This window comes from Apaloderma vittatum, unplaced genomic scaffold (genome assembly GCF_000703405.1).
Source record: "Apaloderma vittatum isolate BGI_N311 unplaced genomic scaffold, ASM70340v1 scaffold10253, whole genome shotgun sequence".
Classification (NCBI taxonomy): Eukaryota; Metazoa; Chordata; class Aves; order Trogoniformes; family Trogonidae; genus Apaloderma; species Apaloderma vittatum.
Genome location: NW_009707506.1, coordinates 8,317 through 27,395, shown reverse-complemented (window position 1 = coordinate 27,395; position 19,079 = coordinate 8,317). Strand labels below are relative to the sequence as shown.

The following is a 19,079-nucleotide window of genomic DNA, read 5'->3' as shown; positions in this document are numbered from 1 at the left end:
GCTAATCTTGTTAAATGCTGATTGCTTTAACTGCAAAACCTCAGCGCGGTTGCAACTGCGAGCAGCTATTCTTCAACATTAAAAAGAAATCATTTCCAGTCAGCTGTTTTATTTGCAAAGAGCTGTGTCTGTTGTGGACAGAAGCCTGTGTTTTTGCAGAAGACACCTCGAGGTGTGCTGTTCAGCGAGCAGGGGAACACGGGCAGCTCAGCCTGCTCCCTCCTCGGGGCTGCACACCTTCCTCTTTGCTCTGCTGCCTCGGTGGGGATGGCGTTTTACCCGACAGGTATTTGAACTGGTGCCTTTTTGGATGTGTCTCTTAGGCTGACTTGATATTTCAGAGGAGCCTGAGATGCTTCTTCCTGAAAGGCATGCGTGATATCGGATTCGCTTTTCCAGGCAGAGGAGGCTCATCTCTTACACAGTCTCTTGAAGGACAGAAACCTCTGGCTGCTCAAGAACTGTGTGTAGAACCATTATCATGTGCAGCACTGTGTTTGTACAGAAATATTTAGTAGCTCTTCTATGAAATCAGTTAGCTGATGTGTTTAGTAGTTGTCGTTTAAAACTAGATTGAATGTGTTGCTGTAACTGAAGTATTCTTGTACTGTAGTTGGTCCATGTAATTTCTGGTGGGTTTTGCAAGACAAAAAAAAATTAAAAAAAATCAAATAACTGCTGTCTTACCAGGTTATGATTTCCATCAGACACAGTGTTCCTTTTTGTGTGGGAGAAAGGTTTATCAATCATATAAATACTGCAGCACTTGCAGTTTGTGTTGCTGTCAAAGCATGGAGGTGTCTTAGTCTTGTTGAGGTTTTAAGCGTTACCGTATTCTGGTATTTAACTGTTAAAGACCTTACGGTTCGAGAATATTTCAAGCAGATAATGTGCTGTGAAATTGAAATCAAATGCAGTAAAAAAAAACAAACCAAAAAAACCCAAACACCAAAACCCACCTCAAACTTGAAGTGAGTGAATATCGTTAGTGGAGGCATTTAGCACTTTCAGCTGCTGAGGCCTGATGAAGCTGTTGGAAATTCTGTGCGTGACCGGTCTTGCAGCAGGTTCGTAAACAGATTGCGGGATCAGAAGGAAGTCGGTGTCGTCCGTGAGGAGCTCTGACAGCAGCAGGGGAAACTCTCTGAGCAGGAAAACAGAGTACTGGAGTTCCTCCAAGTCCTCTATAGCCAGAGACGTGTAGTGACGGTGAGCAGCCAAGGAAAAGAGATCACGGGTGAACTAAATTTATCTTTCTCTGTTGAACAGATCTAGCAAAGGCAGGTTAAAGCAGCATTACAGCAAATGAGTCAACACCAAACAAATCTGTGTCAGTGTTAAGCAATTCCAAATTTACCTGTAAACTGGAGTTGGAGAAGGGTGTGGAATTGTATCTGTTTAAGGCGGGAGTATGTGTCCTCATGGTCATAATGGGATTAGAACTTGAAACTGAACGGGTTTTGCTGAAAGTATTGTGGCAATCTTTGACCCTGAACATGCTAATTAGTCTGACTGGTTTTTTTCTTCCCTTAGGGCTGAGAAAACAGAGGTACTCAGCGAAGACCTGTTGCAGGTATCGTAACTCATTAATGTGTGTGCGTGTGTGTGTTTTTAATGCTCTTGGTGAAGTTTGGGGCTCTGAGTTGGGTAACTCATGTGGGGGGAAAAGTATGGCCAGTGAAAGGGATGAAGACAAGTCCTTGGCTGACTTGTCAGCACGTGGAAAAAAGCGTGGTGCAATTTGAGTGGAAGAACTCAGGTACTTTTGTTTCTGAATCCAATCATACGGCTTGATAAAGTGAAGGAGGAAGCAGTTTTGTTTTTAATTAGATGAACTAGCTTGTTAAGCTCGTGAGCCATTCGTGCTCGACCAGCCAGGCTGCCAATGATGAGGCACAGCTGGTTTCTGTCTTCATTTCGGTTTCTCTTGAAGGGTTTGACCTGGGCCTCAAGAGAAGCAGCAAAAAAAGATGCCAACTGCTTGCTAATAGGTAGCGTCAGCTTATTTTCTCAAGTCTTTGCTCTAAGTAAGTGGACAAATGTATAGCTTCTGATGTTTGTTCTCAAATTTGTCACACTGACATTTGATTTGTTTGCAGACTTGTCATCTTTTCGAAATTGTACCAGCTAATCAGTCATCGCTTTCATGGTGGAATTTGAGTTGTCACTGTTGGATTAACAAGTTTGACTGATTATGAGGAATAAATTTGACTACAGACTTGTTCTAGAGAGTTTTCTTCCTCTGGTTACTTTGAAAGACTTTACTAAAAAAAACCAAAACAGTGAGAGAGAATGTATCAGCCTTAAAACTTGAATTCAGCACAAATAAATGGAATAAACTTGAGTATGGTGAAATGAGCTGACCTGAAACGTTTTACCCTGCTTTTCAGGGGACAGCTTTATTTGAGCCATCAACACCTTAACAGTTTGACAATCCTCTTTTTGATTTCTGAAGGGATATATGTACAATTAAATGGCGTAAAGGATGTTACAACACCTGGATAGCCTGCAAGGGCTCATCTGTTTTCTTGGTTAGCTGCAGAATAGTAACCAGAAGTGAAGGCCAAAAGTACTGCTGCCTGTTGCCAAGAAAATTTTGCAAGCAAGGCTTTCCCAGGCGCAGAGCAGACTGGCTACACCCAAGTGGAAGAATTTACTCACTTGTTTGTTTGCTCTTGGGGGCTTGTGGAGGGGAGGGAGGCTCTTATCTAACTCAAGAGCTTAAAAACCGTGGTACTGTTCGCTTTATAAACATGTTTCACAGTGTTCCTTTTTTATATTTAGCTGAAACTTTGCCATAGGATTGCCATAGCTCTTTTTTTTCTGTTTTCTAAAGTGGAATCCTCCATTTAAAGTATCTCCGTTAAATGTGTTCCTGTCTGAAGACAAGGAATATAATTCAGTACTGGAAAGGCTTCTACAATAGACCCGCTTTCTGGCATGCCCTTGTGTATAATAAAGCCGTGTTTTGTGCACTGAAGATGCCCTGTGGGTGCAGACAGCGTGGCCTGTAGGTCACATTTTCAGTTCAAAGGTAGCTTAATGGAGATTAATGCCCTTCATGGCTTTCTTGACATCTCTGAACTGAAAGCAGATCAGAGAGGAGAGTATATTATCGTGAAGCTCTGGGGTCGCGTTCCTGCTGTCAGTGTTCTGCCATTCGGGCTGCCTGGGAAGAGGCTGAGGGGACTGTACGTGCTCCTGAGTCTCTCTGAGGAACCTCAGCCTCCATGCATGGCTGACAGGGGCTGTGTGAGTCTGCTGGGATCTGGAATGTGGTTTAGTTACAGGATGTCACCGTGTTTCAGGTGTGGGAATTAAAAAAAATCACAGCTGTGCTCAGTATTTTAAGGAGTGTTACCTGTGTGACCAAGCCAATGTAAATGCTTTCACACATAATGGATTGTTTAGCATGTGGTGGTGGTAGTTAATTCTGAAGATAACAGAAATTAGTCAGCTGCACCAGCAGAGAGCAAACAGTACCTTCTTGTTCCAGTATCTTCATAGGGACTTTTTGAAGTGGGCTGAATTTTGAGCTAGTCGATGCTCTGTAAATAAAAGGGAATGCCTCGTGCTTACGGAACGGTCCTTGGGCAGTTTCTCTGCACCCGATTGAACCGTAATACATTTTTACTAAGCTTTTTGGGCACCTTGACTTGTACTCATCTTGTGGTTGTCAAGAGCTTGTAGTCCCCTCAGTGTCTCATGTCGCCAGTGAAACATCAGCCCTCCTGCCCGGATCCTTCAGCTCCCCAGCCCTCCCGTCCTGGTTCCCCCTGGCCTCACAATGGCAGCGATCTAACTGCATCCTTCCACTTCAGGGATATACTTACTCCATCGTAGCAGTGCCGAATAGACCTGTTGGGAGGAAAAGCCGCGTCATTCTCACCTGGATGTGTAACATTCAAGATGTTTTGTTGCCCTTAGAATGCAGCAGACTGCCTCCTCTGGGAAATCCAGCGGTATCTCTCCTGCTTTAAGCCCAGGCACGGTGCCCTTAGCAGGACCTGACACAGGGCGTAATTGCTTAGCGCTAAAATTACTACTCTGTCAGCTCATCTCTGTATTTATGATTGATAGGAAAGCTGAGGAGAGTTACTGCCCTCCTGAAAATCTAATAGGAGTGATTTTTAGAGCTGTATCAAAACCTGGAGTCTGTTCAGATTATTTCTACAGATGAAATCTCCTTTTTTCCTTGCCCTTTAAATAGAAGCCATTCCAAAGGGCTGCCTTTTATTCTTGGTGAGTCATCAAAATGCAGATAAACTGCATTCTTTTGCTGCTGTGCATAGAGAGCTCATCGCTTTGTTTGCTTTTGGTGTTCTTTGAAATAATAGTCCACATTCCTTACTGAAAATCCCTAACAGAGCAGTTCATTAATATACATCTTTGTCATATTCACACTCTAGGTATTAAGCCATGTTTCAAATATACTGTCTTAAGCAGAACTCCTGCTTGTGCATTGATGATGATTTTTTCATGCCACATCCCTTTTGAATCCCACTAATAATCTCTCTCTGAAAATATTATTTTTCTTAGCATGTAGGAACTTTGTCCTTGTGTTTGATGACCAGAGAAGGAGATGGAATAGAAAGCTTGCAGTACGTAGGTTTGGCTCAGTGCAAAGAAGTGGTCAGATACATCTTTTGCCTTATACTTTACATGGTCACAGTGAAAAAATAGGAGAGTTTTCCCACAGTTTTAACTCTCAGTTAGTGACTTGGATATCTGCATGTGCCATTCCCCTGAGACAGCAAGTATCAACCTGGTTCTCCTTTGCTGAGACAAAAAGTAGGAGCAGTGTCTTTCTTCCACTTCCACTCTCCAGTCTTGTGAGCACTGTGAGCTCGAACTGAATTGCTGTGCCACTGAGTAAAAAAAAAAGGGCAATTTAAGTCTCTTTCTGAGCATTTTTGCTGTCAGGCACTTCTGCGAAGCGTCTGAACTTCTTGTAAGCTGTACAGCTTGAGAAATATGCAACCCAGAGCTAAGCGTGGTACAGGAGGAAGATTTTCTGCTGAGGCCGGCAAAATAACTTCTGTTTTTTGTTTTGTTTTCCTCCTCTCTTCCCCCTCCTGCCAACTAGATTGAGAGACGTCTTGACACTGTGAGATCTGTTTGCCACATTGCACAGAAGCGATTAATCGCGTGTTTTCAGGGCCAGCATGGTACAGATCCTGACAAGAGGCATGTAAGTACAACTGCTCTTTGGATTGTCTTGCGAGGCTGGTCGGGACGCAGTCTGACCTTCGAAATAGTCGTCAGCTGCTGTGCCTCACGGGATCCCAGGGAAGGCAAAGTCTGTAAAAGCATCTCGCACATTGACGTTATTTGGTAAAATGCTAGTTGTAGCTCCCCACCGAATAAAACCACACAGCCTTGGAGTATTTGAGTGTCAGACACTCGCCCGTTTCTGCAGCGTGTCGAGTACTTACGGCTTTTGTGAAACCTGACTGACAGGAGAACTCTGCAACTCCGATCAAGCTCCGTACGTTTAGAATTGCCTTTGGGGGCTGACATCTCCAATTACCTGTAAATGTTTTTCTGTACGTGTTTGATTTCTGCCTCCTTTCAGCAAAGCTATTGGTGGGTTTTCATAAAAGCAATAGAACCAGAAATAATTAATGTTCAGGTTTTCTTCTTTTATTGAATAATAGAGGCTGCCTGGAAAGAGCCACACAGAGCGAGCCTTTGCAGAGAGAGACGACAAGCGCGTTGCTTAGATCTCGAGTTAAAGCTGTTTGTTTGTCTCTGACAGTAGCTGAGATACATTTTGTGCGAGTCATTCCAGCTAAGACTGGGAAAAAAGTGCTTTCCAAAGTGTCAGAGAACGGGAGTCTTGAGACTTGAAACTTTCTGTGACTTGATGTTTTCTTCAAGTCAAAGAATGTGCTGCGTATGTGTGTAATAGAAACTGTGTGGAAGAAGAGAAGAATCTGAGAGAGGATGTAGTGGGAAAGCCGGCCGGGGTGAATAAGCGCTAAGCTAAGCACTCTTCCTTCTGTTCCGCAGAAAAAACTTCCTCTAACAGCTCTTGCTCAGAACATGCAGGAAGGGTCTGTCCAGCTGAGCGATGAAACTCTGTTGGGGTAAGTGTTTGGCTTTAGAAGTTGCAGCCTGTCATTTTATTGCCCGCAGGGCTCTATGTAGAGACACAAAGGCTGGTTTTTAACTGGTGAAACTGATATTTCTCTATTCCTTCTCTAATCCAAAGGGAGAAAAACTGAGCAAGCATTTCTTCTTGCGGGATTTTGGGGGCAACCTTTAGGCTTGCTCTAGCTTGCCTTCCAGAGCATTCTGATTCTCTGCTACCTTAAAAGCCTTTGAAAGGGCTTTTATCCTTGTGGCTTAGTAGAATTATTTTCACCAGCTAAAGGTTAAATTTTCGTGTGAATACTGCATTCTGCTTGTTTGTGTTATTGACCTAAAATAATGCCAATTTGTGTTAATGGCTTCAAGTTTAAACTAATGCCAGTTTCCTTATCCTGACAAAGTGCACGTTTGCAGCTGACAGGAAAGTGGCTGAAACAAATGAGTGTCAATGTACTGAATTCCTAGAGCAAATGTGCTTCCTCATTGCTCGTGGGAATTCTAGCAGAGACAGTGCAGAATGACCTTAAAAACCTTTCTGTGCATTTTTGTGAGCTGTTGCAGGAGGTTTAAACATGGATAAAAATCTTTGAGAACGAGGTTTTTCCTTAGAATATGCTTAAAACAAAGGCCAAACCGTGGGTTTGGAACTGGAGACTGCTGCGTATGTGATTGCTTAGCATTATGGTGTTAAGACTTTTCACATTAAAGGGGCTTAGGAGAAAATTAAATACTGCAATGAGCAATTTTCCTGCATCTGGTGAGATGGAGGGATGGGCTTTGAAATAAATACTAACTTTTCTGCCCTTAGGGCCAGTGTAATCACCTAGATGGCTTAAAGCCACCAAAAATGTTGTAATGGCTGAGGAATTTTGGAAGACAATGGGATAACCACCCTCACTCTTTCCTAGCCCAAATTTGCCCATAACAACATAGAGCATCTTGGTTTTATGCCATCAAGGCCTCGCTTTATACCCCACCCAGCTTTCCTAAAGGGTGGCAGGCAGCAAAGGGCCGCCACTGCCTCGTTTTGAAACTTTCTTCTTCAGTCAGTAGTAACTCACATTGCAACTTGCTGTGATTCTTAAAGGAAAATGCTCGATACATGTGGCGATGCAGAGAATAAACTGGCAATGGAGCTCTCTCAGCATGAAGTACAGATCGAAAGAGAAGTCTTAGATCCACTGTATCTACTGACAGAGGTAAGTCACTTCAGCCTGGCTGAAGAAACAAATCTGGATTTAGGTATAAACTGAGGAAAAAAGGCTTTAATCTCGTTAATAAAAGTTGTGCATTGGTAAAGTAGATGTGAAATCTACAGAATGTAGGTTATTACAATACATGGTTTAAAAATAAGTGTAAGCCTTGAATTCTCATTTTAGACCGAGATCCCAAACATTCAGAAGCAGAGGAAACAGCTTGCAAAGCTGGTGTTGGACTGGGATTCTGCGAGAGGAAGGTAAGAATTTTAATTGCTCGGTCCGTTCATGTTAACTTCTCGTTAGCATCTCGTGGCGTCTGATCTGATGCTGGTACTTGCTTCAGAAATGCTACTGTGTGTACTTTAATACTTTGCTGAAGAAAGACAAACTTAAATGTAAGTTGCTCAGAAAAAGACTGGTGACTGCTAGATCCAAACAGAATCAAGATCTTGGGGCTCTTACGTGCCTATATATATATAATTAGAAAAATGCTGAAAATTCATCTTCTGCTATATGTGAATCATGCCAGCATCTCATAAATGGTGTGTTTTGAACATCTTCCGTAGTTCTGTTGGAAAACCTCTGAAACTGTTGGGTTTGTTTCCTGTCAAAAGAAACCAGTTTCAAGGGAACCACTGATGGCAGATTCTGGTCTAATACTGTTTTTCACCAAATGACTGAAACCTTTCTTCCACAGGTATAACCAAGCCCACAAGACTTCCGGAACAAATTTTCAAGTGCATCCTTCAAAAATAGAGTCTCTTAAGGAAGAGATGGACGAAGCTGGAAACAAAGTGGAACAGTGCAAGGTATGACAGGATGAGTGTCTGTCCTTTCAGTGCGACAGTCACCGTTAGAGTACGGCTGCTTGGGTGAGCCTTGCAGGTGGAACTGACTGATTACTGCCGTTGTGAATTATGTGGCTGCTAACGAACTGTATGTGTTAGAGGTACAGTGATGCTGGCTTATCTCACTTTGAAGTGCTTTGATTTAATAAGGAACTATTTTTTTTTAAAAGATGGCGATTTTACAGTATTTTCTGTTTCAATCAGAGACAACTGTGAGAATGAGCTGTGTCTAGGCCCTGACCGAAATGTTCAGGGTATCCGTGTGCTTCAGGCCACGGAGTAGCTGTGCAGTGTGAGCTACCTGAATGAACTTCAAGCTGCAGACACAGAAGGAATGTTCTGACTCCTGGGGCTCTGAGCAGTTCACGTTCAGTTTCACTTCACAATTGTCAAATACTGTGTTACGCTGCAGTTGAGCCTGCCTTCGTACACAGGGTTTGCCTGTAAATAACGTTGCCAGATGATCTAATTGTCGACTTACGCAGGCAACTGCTTTGCCATATAAAACAGAATTGGGCATTTTGAATGAAATTTGCTTGGAAGGACACATGGAGCAGAGTAGATGGATTTTACCGGCTTCCTCTACTGCCTGAATCAATAGTTCAAACTTACTACAGGCAAAATAAACATCTGTGCTTCTGCCTTTACAGGGGAAATTCAATTTATACATAAAGCTGATGTAGCGTTTTGCATTCTTTTCTTTTCCAAAGGATCAACTAGCAGCAGACATGTATAACTTTGTGTCCAAAGAAGGGGAGTACGCGAGGTGTTTTATTATGGTGAGTACTTCTTCAGTGTGACTTTGATTGCAGCACGTATGTGCGTAGGCACTCAATTCTCAGAGATTACGTTTTGTGTGCTAAACCTTCTAGTCTTGTATTATGTGCTCATCAGAAGCTAATGCTCTTTTTGTTTTTAAAATGTGGCTTCTGTTCTCAGTTATTAGAAGCACAAGCAGATTACCATAGAAAAGCATTAGCAGTCATAGAAAAGGTCCTACCCGAAATTCAAGCCCATCAAGGTAAAGTAACCTGTGCTCTGGCTGATGCTTCTCCTTGCCTGTGCCACCTATGCACAATATTCTCCTCCTTTATCTTGATTCTCTTGCATGCAGACTTTTTTAATAAGGCCATTTTGATCTACTTAACAATCTTACATTCCCAAGCATAATTCCATCTTTGTGTTCTCTGGAGTTCTCCAGCCATATCTTAACACACTAATGCAATATTAAGGCTCGGTCTGATAACCAAGAGACTAAAGCAAGGGTTTTTCTATTTGCTTGCACTTCTTCCTTGATATCATGTGACCTTTGCTAATTCGTGCCTGGCTCTTTAGGCCAGTGAAAGTTCCGTTGTGATTTAGCAACTTTTTAGGGTCCTTGCTTCTTGTACTATTACTAGATGATCAGAAAAATCCCCCTTATTCTGAGGAACTTGGTGGATTTTTTCTTCTCTTATGCAATCCTTTCTCCCAGCGTGCACATGCACTGCAGCCGGCTCGTGGAGCATTCAGATTATTGTATGGAATATCAGCAGTTGAGAAAAATGAGTAATACAGCTTCGTTCTGACCCTGTGCTACTCAGCTTTCCATTGTCAACGGGAGCTGAGGTCTGTCGTTAATGGTTTGTTAGGAAGATGTGCTAAATACCGACTATACTGTCTCTTGCCCTGCTAATTGCTTTGAACAAGAGGTAGGCTGAGCAAAGCTGGAGAAAAATATGTTCGGAGCTGAACAAGGCTCAAGCGTCTCCAGCTGTGGACCCCCTGCCTGTTGTGAAAGATGAACCATTTAAAGGGATGTGTCTTGCCGCGAGATGGTGTGCGGTCAGGGACGTGGTTGGTGGTGGCAGTGTTGGGTTAACAGTTGGATTTGATGATCTTAAAGGTCTTTTCCAACCCAAAGGATTCTCTGAGTATCTGTACTCTGTGGCTCTGAGGGGGGATGAGGCAAGGCAAACAGATGATGCATCAGGGCTGCCTTAATTTATTTTTTTTGTCGTTGTTGCTTAGCTGCTTTGTATGAACTTTTCAGAGCAGCTCCGCCTTCCTGGAAGGTGGGCCGGCAGGCGGGAGGTCCCAGTGGTCCCGTGTCCAAGGGCAGTGCCGGCTGCAGTTGTGTTTCTCAGCTGTTGTGCAAGTTGCTGTCACTTGGAGCAACGACTGAGATTTCTTTTCCTAATGTTTGCCGTAACTTGCAAAACTGGGGCAAACGTGTGCCTCTTGCGGTGTGTTAATGGATGAGAGGCGCTAAATCTTTCCGAGGGATCCAGTTGGTGTGGGTTTGTAAACAAAAAGGGTAAATTAAATCCTTTGCAGAAACACATTGTGTCTTCAGAGGACTCTGAAAGTCTTTGTCTTTCTTGACCTTCTTTCCACATGAAAGGAATAACGCATCTGTACCAACAGTAACCTTTTACATCTGCGTTTTTCAATTAAAGCAGCAGAAATGGGTGAAAAAATAAGTTGTAGGAAGCAAGAAATTCACATTTAATTTGAAGAGAGTTGTGCCAGTTTTGACTTTCAGAGTTAAGCAACCCTTGAAAAATTGAACTGAAAATTCATGCCAGTATTAGGGGTGGGCTGTTAACATGGTAATTCTGATGTAAGACATTGTGACTATTAACATCCATTTTAACTTGTTGGTTCTTTAAATCAGCAATACATTTTGTGTTAAAAGTTTTGGGTTTATGCAACTTGAATACAATTAAAATGAAGTTCAGCCCCCGTCATGCAGTCTGGACAAATTTTTTTCAAAGGTGTTACTGCAAACGTAAGCCTTTTAGCTTAGACAAATCAGAATTAGTGTGACTTGGGGTCATGCGGTGGCACTTGTGTGGAGCCCTAGTGGGACATGCGCTCCCAGTTATACAAAGGACTTGTCTCTGATATTCCATCCAGAAAGATGCAGGAGTATTTTTTTTCTTGCACACCAGCAGGATCATTTTCTCTTTGCTTATGATATAAGGGACTTTACCAATCAAGGGCTGTAAAACTCCTCCTGTATTCTCAAAATTTCTTTGCTGTACTGGTGGCTTTCTTCTTTTCTTGGCTGGGACATAATTCAAGTGTTTGTTAGATACTTTGCTCAGTGTGTTGATACTCTCCAACTAGACAAATGGACTGAAAAACCAGCTTTTGGAACTCCATTAGAAGAGCATCTCAAGCGCAGTGGTCGTGAAATCGCAGTCCCTATAGAAGCCTGTGTGATGATGCTTCTGGAAACGGGAATGAGAGAGGAGGTAGGTAATGCCGCATCGCCTGCTGGGGAGGACAGGAAAAAAGAGCTCAAACTCGTGGACTGGTGTCTCTGCCTCTTAAGTTGCTGAAGTGATTTTGTTCGTTAGCGTAGATGATAAATCTTTGGCAAGAGAATAACCTTTAGCACTATTTGGAGTATTAGAGGTGAATGCACCTAGAATGTAAAACTAGCAATGGGCAAGGGCGAGAGGGAACTAAAACGTTGTCAGACGGCAGCGACACGTTAAGGGCCAGCTGGGTCATAACAGAATAAGGAGAAGACGCCAAACACGAGACTATTCTGAAAGAGGCTGTCATAAAACTTCTGCTGTTTCGTGCTTGCACTAACATGTTGCTCCCAGTCAAGTACATTTGATTTTTATTATGCAGGGCTTATTCAGAATTGCTGCCGGAGCCTCCAAGTTAAAAAAGCTGAAAGCTGCCTTGGACTGCTCAACTTCCCAGCTCGACGAGTTTTATTCCGATCCCCACGCTGTTGCAGGTATTGTGACTGTTCTGAATCCAAACCAGGTATGAATTGGTACGGCAGAGGTTCTTGCTGTTCGTTCAGCTGCTGGTGTGCTGCAGTGTAAGGTGCTGATCTCTGCAGGTAAACTATGAGTGAAAATAAATTGGAAGTTCACTGCAGAGCTTCAGGCAGATGAGTAGGGGGTGTGCATGCTCATCACACCTGAGCTCTTCATGTCTGCCTGACAGAGCAGTGTTTAAAATTCAGGTGATCACAGTAATCTAAATATTACCTTTCCTCTCATGACAAAAGTGTTTACATATCAAGGGAGATTAGAGCCGTATGTAGACTCTTAATAAGGTCTTTGTTCTGAAGAGATTATTCATAGTCTTACAGGACATATTTCTGTCACACTACAGTAATTACTGGAAGACCTTTTGCATTAAGTGTTGGTTAGGTCCTGCTGCACAGATGAAATTACAAATCTGGGGGCAGAATTTTAAATGAAGACTGAAAGCACTGACAAAGAAGCTGGCCTGTTTCTGCTCTGCGTTGCAGGTGCCTTGAAATCCTATCTGCGAGAGTTGCCAGAACCTTTAATGACCTACAGTCTCTATGAAGAGTGGACACAAGCTGCAAAGTAAGCATGCTAAAAATAGATACGTAGGAAAACATTATATGTATATTTATCAAATGTTCATCTTCATGTGTGAACTCAAAAGACAAGACCAAGCTTACACAGCTTACTTTCTCTCTGCCCTAACAGGTAAACATTTTGTGTAACAAATTATTTTAGATTTTGTGGTTTAGCTTAATAGTAATTGTGCAAAAATGTGATGAAGTACCTATTTTGTGTTTAAGCCTAAGGGCTGCTTCAGACTATTGGCTGCATAGTATTGATACTTAAGCAGTTTTCTTTCATCACAGATAGAGGTAATTCAGGGATTTGCGTAGCAGGTTACTGAATTCATACAAAACAGTGTGTTTCTGCGACATAAGTGGAAAGTTGTAGTGTCATCTGTGTTCGCTGCACAAACAAGCATTTTCTGATCTGAAAGGAAGATGTAAAAGAAAGTTGTTTGTTTGTTTTCCTTTCAGTATTCAGGACCAGGATAAGAAGCTACAAGAGTTGTGGAGAATTTGTAATAGATTACCTAAGCATTATCATGCTAACTTCAGGTACGTAACTGCAGCAGAGCTGCTGGGATGCCTCATTTCAAAGCTGATTGATCAAAACTCTGATGAATTTGGTTTTTTCTCTTAGCCAAATTCAGTTAGGTTTATAAAAGGACATTCTGTTTTACCAGGTAGTTGGTGTGCATTGGTGGTGGTAGACGTTTTTCAGTCAAGTTAATTCCCTAGTGACTTTAATGAAATGGTGATACACAGAACCCTTTACTGAGTTGCTTTCAATAAGAAATGCTCTGATTTCCTCCTGTTTTAATTTTCTCTTCCCTTTCTGTAGGTATTTAATCAAATTTTTAGCAAAGCTTGCACAGAACAGCGATGTTAACAAAATGACTCCCAGCAATGTCGCGATAGTCTTGGGCCCCAACTTGCTATGGGCAAAGAATGAAGGGTAAGTTGTTTTAGGAAAGCTGCAAAACAGAACTGCCATGAAGCTTGTCTGATTGTTTTAAATTGTATTGACTATTCACAGCAACGGACTATTTGCCTAAAAAATATTTCAGATGTCTTGGGACCTGTGCCTCCAAATTCCTTTAGGCACGCATCTTTTTCGGTCTGTTTTCAAATGCTGCAGATGTTACTAAATAGTCTAGATTTCATCCAAGTGTGAAGCTGCTCTTTATGTGGTGCTGTGAGTCCTGATGCATCATGCTTAGTGTAATTTGTCATCTAGGTAATACGATTTTTTTCTTAATTTTCTATCTTTCTGATAGAGCTCTGTATAAAGTGTTCTGCAAATGTCTTCTGCAGATCCCTTGCTGAAATGGCAGCAGCGACTTCAGTCCATGTGGTAGCAGTTATTGAGCCAATTATTCAGCATGCAGACTGGTTCTTCCCTGGAGGTAAATTCTTGCCATAGTTAAATGAGTTTTGTGTTTGCAGTAACCCTACACAGGTAAACCTCCAGCAGCTTTTTGCAGTGAGGCACCGGTTTGCATCTGTGTGTCTCAGGATGCGTTCCTGTCTGTCTCTCTCAGATCAGGATTTCAATGTGTCCGGGGCATTTGTGGCCGTTCCTGCTGTTAATTCCAATCACTTGTCACACACTGGGAACGAATACGAGTCAGGCACACTGGAGCGGAAGAGGCCTGTCAGCATGACTGCGATGGAAGGGGATTTGTTGAAGAAGGAAAGGTAGGTTTCACTCTCGGGTTGGGTTTCAGTCATTAGCCCGCTCCTGAGAACCGGATTGCTGAGGAGGCTGTAATCAGACACACTTTCCTTGGTCTCAGGAGGAGAATTTCATTAAAATACTCTAGGTAACAGTAGTGATTTATTTCCCCCTGTGTTGTTGCAGCCTGAGGAAGGTTCAAAGGTAACGTACTGGTATTTGCTTCCAGTTATACTCTATGCATGATAAAACCCAAGCAGATAATTACTGCTTCCAGTTACCGTTTTCCTGTTACAGATTTGGGGGGTGTCTAAAATCCGCTGAAACCAAAGTGTGTGTAGTAGCTTCTACCAGTATCTAACTTCTGATATTCCATGGCTTCTTTTTCAAAGCCCATAAGCTGAGGTGGTGTTACCTGGTGCCTTCATGATAAGACTTCTGAGTTGATGATGGTACAGTATACCACAGCAAACAGTAGAACGCTAAGAAATAAAAATAAAATGTGCTGTTTTCCCATATAACATGTAGTGTAACGTTCATTTATTATCACTCATGTCATGAGTATTCAAGTGATGTGCCGTTTTGTTTTAGCTGGTTATGCGAATGTTAAATTGTTACCTGAATGTTAACTATGGCTAGCCACATGCAAGTTTATCAGCGCTGACAGAGAGACGAGAAAAGCAGCTCAGGATTCACTGTCTTTAATACAAGATAAAATTAAATTCTGGAATGAATGTGCTGTATGCATTCTGAAATCTTAGCATTTTAGTCCATTTGTCCATAGTTCTCCTTTAAACCGAGATCATGGCATATATCCAGTGGGGTTTTTTTGTCTGTCTTGAGATCTGTGCTGAACTTAATGAGTGACAGAAACAAAATTCATGTGGCAAAACATATTCAGTGAGGACATCCTCTGGTATGTCGGGAAATACATGTATTTACGTGTAAAATGACTGAGTGGTTTGACCTCATTGTCACCAATGTCTGTCTTCAAACGTAATGGAGTAGTTTGTCCCACTTACGTTTAGCTTTACCCCTCTGTGTGGAGCAGCCAAACAGCGTTGCATGTCTTAACATTAATGGTGTTAAATGCAGAAAGTGGGAGCTTTCCGTGTTGCTGCTTTGCATGCCGAGCAGCAGGGGTTGCGTTTGTCTCTGTGGGTTATAACATCCAGTTGTCCTGTTGCTTTAGTGACCTGGTGTGGGCTGGCGTGGTGTGTTTACTCTCTCTTCTTTCTGTAGCTTTGGTGTGAAGGTTATGGACTTCCAAGCGAACCCTCGGAGGTGTGGCACTATAAATAGAAAGCACACATCCCCGGCTTTCCAGCCACCACTTCCACCCACGGAGGCTGGCGCGCTGGCTCAGTCCGGGGCGGAGCAGCACTCCCAAGCTTCTGGGGCTGAAACAAGCCCGGTGGGTGCTGGTTTTGCTCTCTCTGCTGGCACAGCAGAACAGTTGCAAAGTCAAGGAAATGAGGATGGCAGGTAAGAGGCACGGCTTCTGCTGGCAGCGGCTTAGCAGGCTGCTTCAGCAGCAAACGGGTGCGTCAGCTGGGTCTGCTTCCCGAGCACCTCTTCGGGCTGGATGCACGATACCTGGCGCGAAGCCTTTCCAGGCGCGGTGGCAGCAGGAGGCAGGAGCTCTCTTGCCCCACATGTTGCTCCAGAATTGATTGTCTAAAATAACGTGCATCGTGCTCTGTGTTCCAGAATTGATACTCTAAAATAAGAGATTTCTTGGGGGAGGAGGGTGGGACAACGAAAAATACTAAAACAAACTGTCCTGCTACCCATGTGGGCTTTCCCAAGTTACGCTCTAGAGGTGTTCGCACAGTGTGACTTACCAGTTTGCTGCTGAAAGAACAAAACCTACCAGTGGCAACAGTAGAAACCTGTTGGTCTTGTTTAATGTTACTCGTACATGTTACCTGGATTTGTCTTTTTTATGTGTCTGTAGCGAGTGTTAGCAGTGCCCAGCCTTGCTTGCTAGAAAACTGGAAGTCGATTTATCATATTCCAAAATTAATTTCTTTAGGATGAGCATATATACAGGATTTTTTGCTGCTTAGTTACTGTTGAAACTCTCTGCAGCCGTGTCCCCAGTATTAGTATACGTGAACTCCCAGTCTGACTGTGGTAGCCTTGACTCTTCCGTGTGTGGTGAAAGCAGCACTTTCAATATTTCTACGTTTTGAGAGATACAAGAAATCCCCTCTAAAAGCCTGTAGTGCTCTCCAGACATCAACCTCTTGTGTCTTACGGTGACGCACCAGCGTGGAGTTTCATGCAGCGTTGACCACTTTGCACATAGCTCTTGTTTTCAGGTGACATTTTTACGAGAACAACTTCTCATTTGGAAATCCCCGGCAGACTAGTATTTCCTCCACAGATGTCTTCTGTAGCACAGGCAGCTAAAATGGAACTGTGAGAGCGGTGTCTAAACACTGCATTTAAAACCCACGCGAATTCTGCCTTCAAGTACTTGCAACTTATTAACAGCATCTGGAGGAATTAGGATGGCAGCGTGTCCTTTTGAGATGATAGGATGCTGCAGGAGGCTGTAAAGCTAGAGAAATGAGTGAAGACTGCAAATACTGAAATATTGAAGCATTGGGAGTCAGTTTTTAAAGGATCTGCAATTGCAGTGAGGTGCGTTAGCATGGAAACTGTGTCCTTGGTAGCAGGACCGTGTTCAGGCAGGTGCCGTGACACTGCAGAACTGCTTGGATTCCTGATTTAAATTTGGTAGTTAATCCCTTGTACAGGCTTGCCTAAAGCCTATTTGCCACTTGTTTGAGGAGTTACAGCACTGCTCGGTCTGTCAGCAAATACCAATCAGGGCAGAAGTTTTTCGGAAGCGTTTGAGGGTCAGAACTGTAGCACAGGTCATGATGTAAACCTGAGCGGGTGCGGCTGATCTGGGCAGAAGCAGTTTGCAATCATTTTCTAACTTAGGATTTTTATTTTTCAGCACCTCAAAATCTAAGGACAACACGTCTTCGGCTACTCCTCCACCTGTGAGAAACGGTGGGCACGCGGGCACTGCGCAGAACCAGTCATCAAGTAGCGCTAATCAGCTTGCTGTTAATCAGCCCCAGAATGCGGCAGGTCCCAGTCCCCATTCCATGAGGAGAGGTTTGTTTGTCATTTGTTTTAAAAGCCGCTAAGTGCCAGTTCTTTGTGTACTGAAAAAACACTTATTACTAAAACACCTTTATCAGTACCTCTTCCTTTATTGCAGATGAGGGTTTAATTCGCTTGCTTTTCACTAAGATGTAGCTAAATGCTTCTGTGGACTTTTGGACTCTCTCATGAGTGCTGGTAGCGATGTTCCCGGTGCTGTTTAACAAAACCGCTCCAAGGCTACGTAAGGACTAGGAAACCTGTGTAGGCGTTTCTGTAGCTTCTCATTGATAGTGATTTTTAATTGATAATACACTGTTTTATTTCGCTAACTTACCTGAGTATTCTTCGACGCTACTCGCTTCTTTCTTTCAGGAGTTTGGTTTCACAACGTACAATCGTGAAATCTCCCCTCTTCTCTTTACCAGCCGTGAAGAAGCCTGCGCCGGCCCCTCCCCCCCCCCGCCGGGGCAGCCGGGAGGCCAGAGTTGTGCCCCAGCTCCTCAGCCGCCCTCCGTCTCTCCAAAACCCCCCACTAGAAGTTCTTCTCCTCCTGCTCAACATGCAAACCAAGGAGCGGCCCAGACCTCCGCTTCCCAGGTTTCTGCACCTCGGAGATACTCCAGCAGTCTGTCCCCGATACAAGCTCCCAGCCATCCGCCCCCGCAGCCCCCAACCCAGGCTACTCCTCCTCCGCAGCCCAAATCCAGCAGCCAAGCAGCTCCTCCTGCGCCCGGCGGCGAGCACGGACCCGAGCAGCCCTGTTACACTCCTCCGCAGACTCCCACACCACCCGATACACCCCCTCTAGCAAAACATACTACTAGTTCCCCGTCGTCACAGCCGCCGCCGTCGGCTCAGGAAAGCTCTCCTCCACCTCAGGGTACCGGCACGCTGCCGCGGCCACGGCCGGTACCGAAACCCAGGAACCGACCTAGCGTCCCCCCTCCGCCTCATCCGCCTTCACAGCCGGCGGGAGATGGCGTCATCGCAAATCCCACGCAAACAGCTTCCAAAGTAGTAACAGGTGAGCCGGTCCTCTCGTGTTCGGTGTTTCCTCAGGGAATGGGAATGAAGAAGTAATGCCTGGAGCTGTTAAGGAGGTTTTGGAGGGGGAAGACTGAAAAGCATAAAAACCAGTTACCTTACTCAATTGCTCAGTCGGGTTCAAGTGACCGCCACGCTGTTCTGTGCCTCCTTTGGGGCACTTCCTCAGCGAAGGTTTTTCATTCCTGAGGTAGAAGGTTTTAGGGTGAAGTGTAGATTAGCTTCCTTTTTTAATTTTACCTGCTTTGGAAGCTGAACATTAGTAGAGCAACCCTCTCTCTAGGGCTTTCTCCAGGCTCAGTGATAGGGCAATCACAATTACGCTTCCACACCTGTTGCCAAAAAGCCAATATTTGGGGGAGGGAGAAGATGTAGCCAAGGGTAGTGTATTATAACACATACAGAAGATTAAAAAAACGGCAAAAGTGGTCACTGACACGTGTTCTAATAGACAAGGCACTAACGCAGTGGATGCTTTATGAGAGCAGAGTCTTCTGATGTGCTTTTAAGTTGGACATCCAGAAGAACCACGTACACTAAGCTGTATCTCAGCTTGATTTCTCGATAGATCTTCATATTTTAAGTGCAGCCACCTTCTCCTGTTTTGAGGTATTTGTAAAGAGAAACATTCTGTCTTGTCACAGGAGCTTCATGAAGCTTGTAGTCACTAGTTTGATAGGGATGACGTGAGTTTAAGTCTCGGGGAGGGTGGCAAAGAAAGGTGACTGCTGAGGACAGCCCAAACCAGCAGATCTTGAAATGTT

At 43.7% G+C, this 19,079-nt stretch overlaps 1 protein-coding gene across 1 annotated transcript in view; it reads left to right on the top strand.

The window, feature by feature from the left end:
* Positions 1-379: 379 nt before the first annotated feature.
* Positions 380-19,079, top strand: part of ARHGAP17 (Rho GTPase activating protein 17) — a gene marked incomplete at its 5' end in the record, with an annotated part of 23,184 nt that continues 4,484 nt past the window's right edge. Inside the window, 20 exon segments of the mRNA XM_009866228.1 lie at positions 380-429; positions 1,531-1,573; positions 5,087-5,191; positions 6,013-6,089; positions 7,181-7,292; positions 7,473-7,549; positions 7,990-8,101; positions 8,851-8,919; positions 9,080-9,161; positions 11,252-11,379; positions 11,768-11,879; positions 12,405-12,486; positions 12,945-13,025; positions 13,312-13,425; positions 13,785-13,876; positions 14,012-14,168; positions 15,388-15,630; positions 17,117-17,280; positions 17,697-17,723; positions 17,726-18,295. Of these exon segments, the coding sequence (XP_009864530.1) occupies positions 380-429; positions 1,531-1,573; positions 5,087-5,191; positions 6,013-6,089; positions 7,181-7,292; positions 7,473-7,549; positions 7,990-8,101; positions 8,851-8,919; positions 9,080-9,161; positions 11,252-11,379; positions 11,768-11,879; positions 12,405-12,486; positions 12,945-13,025; positions 13,312-13,425; positions 13,785-13,876; positions 14,012-14,168; positions 15,388-15,630; positions 17,117-17,280; positions 17,697-17,723; positions 17,726-18,295 (2,497 nt within the window).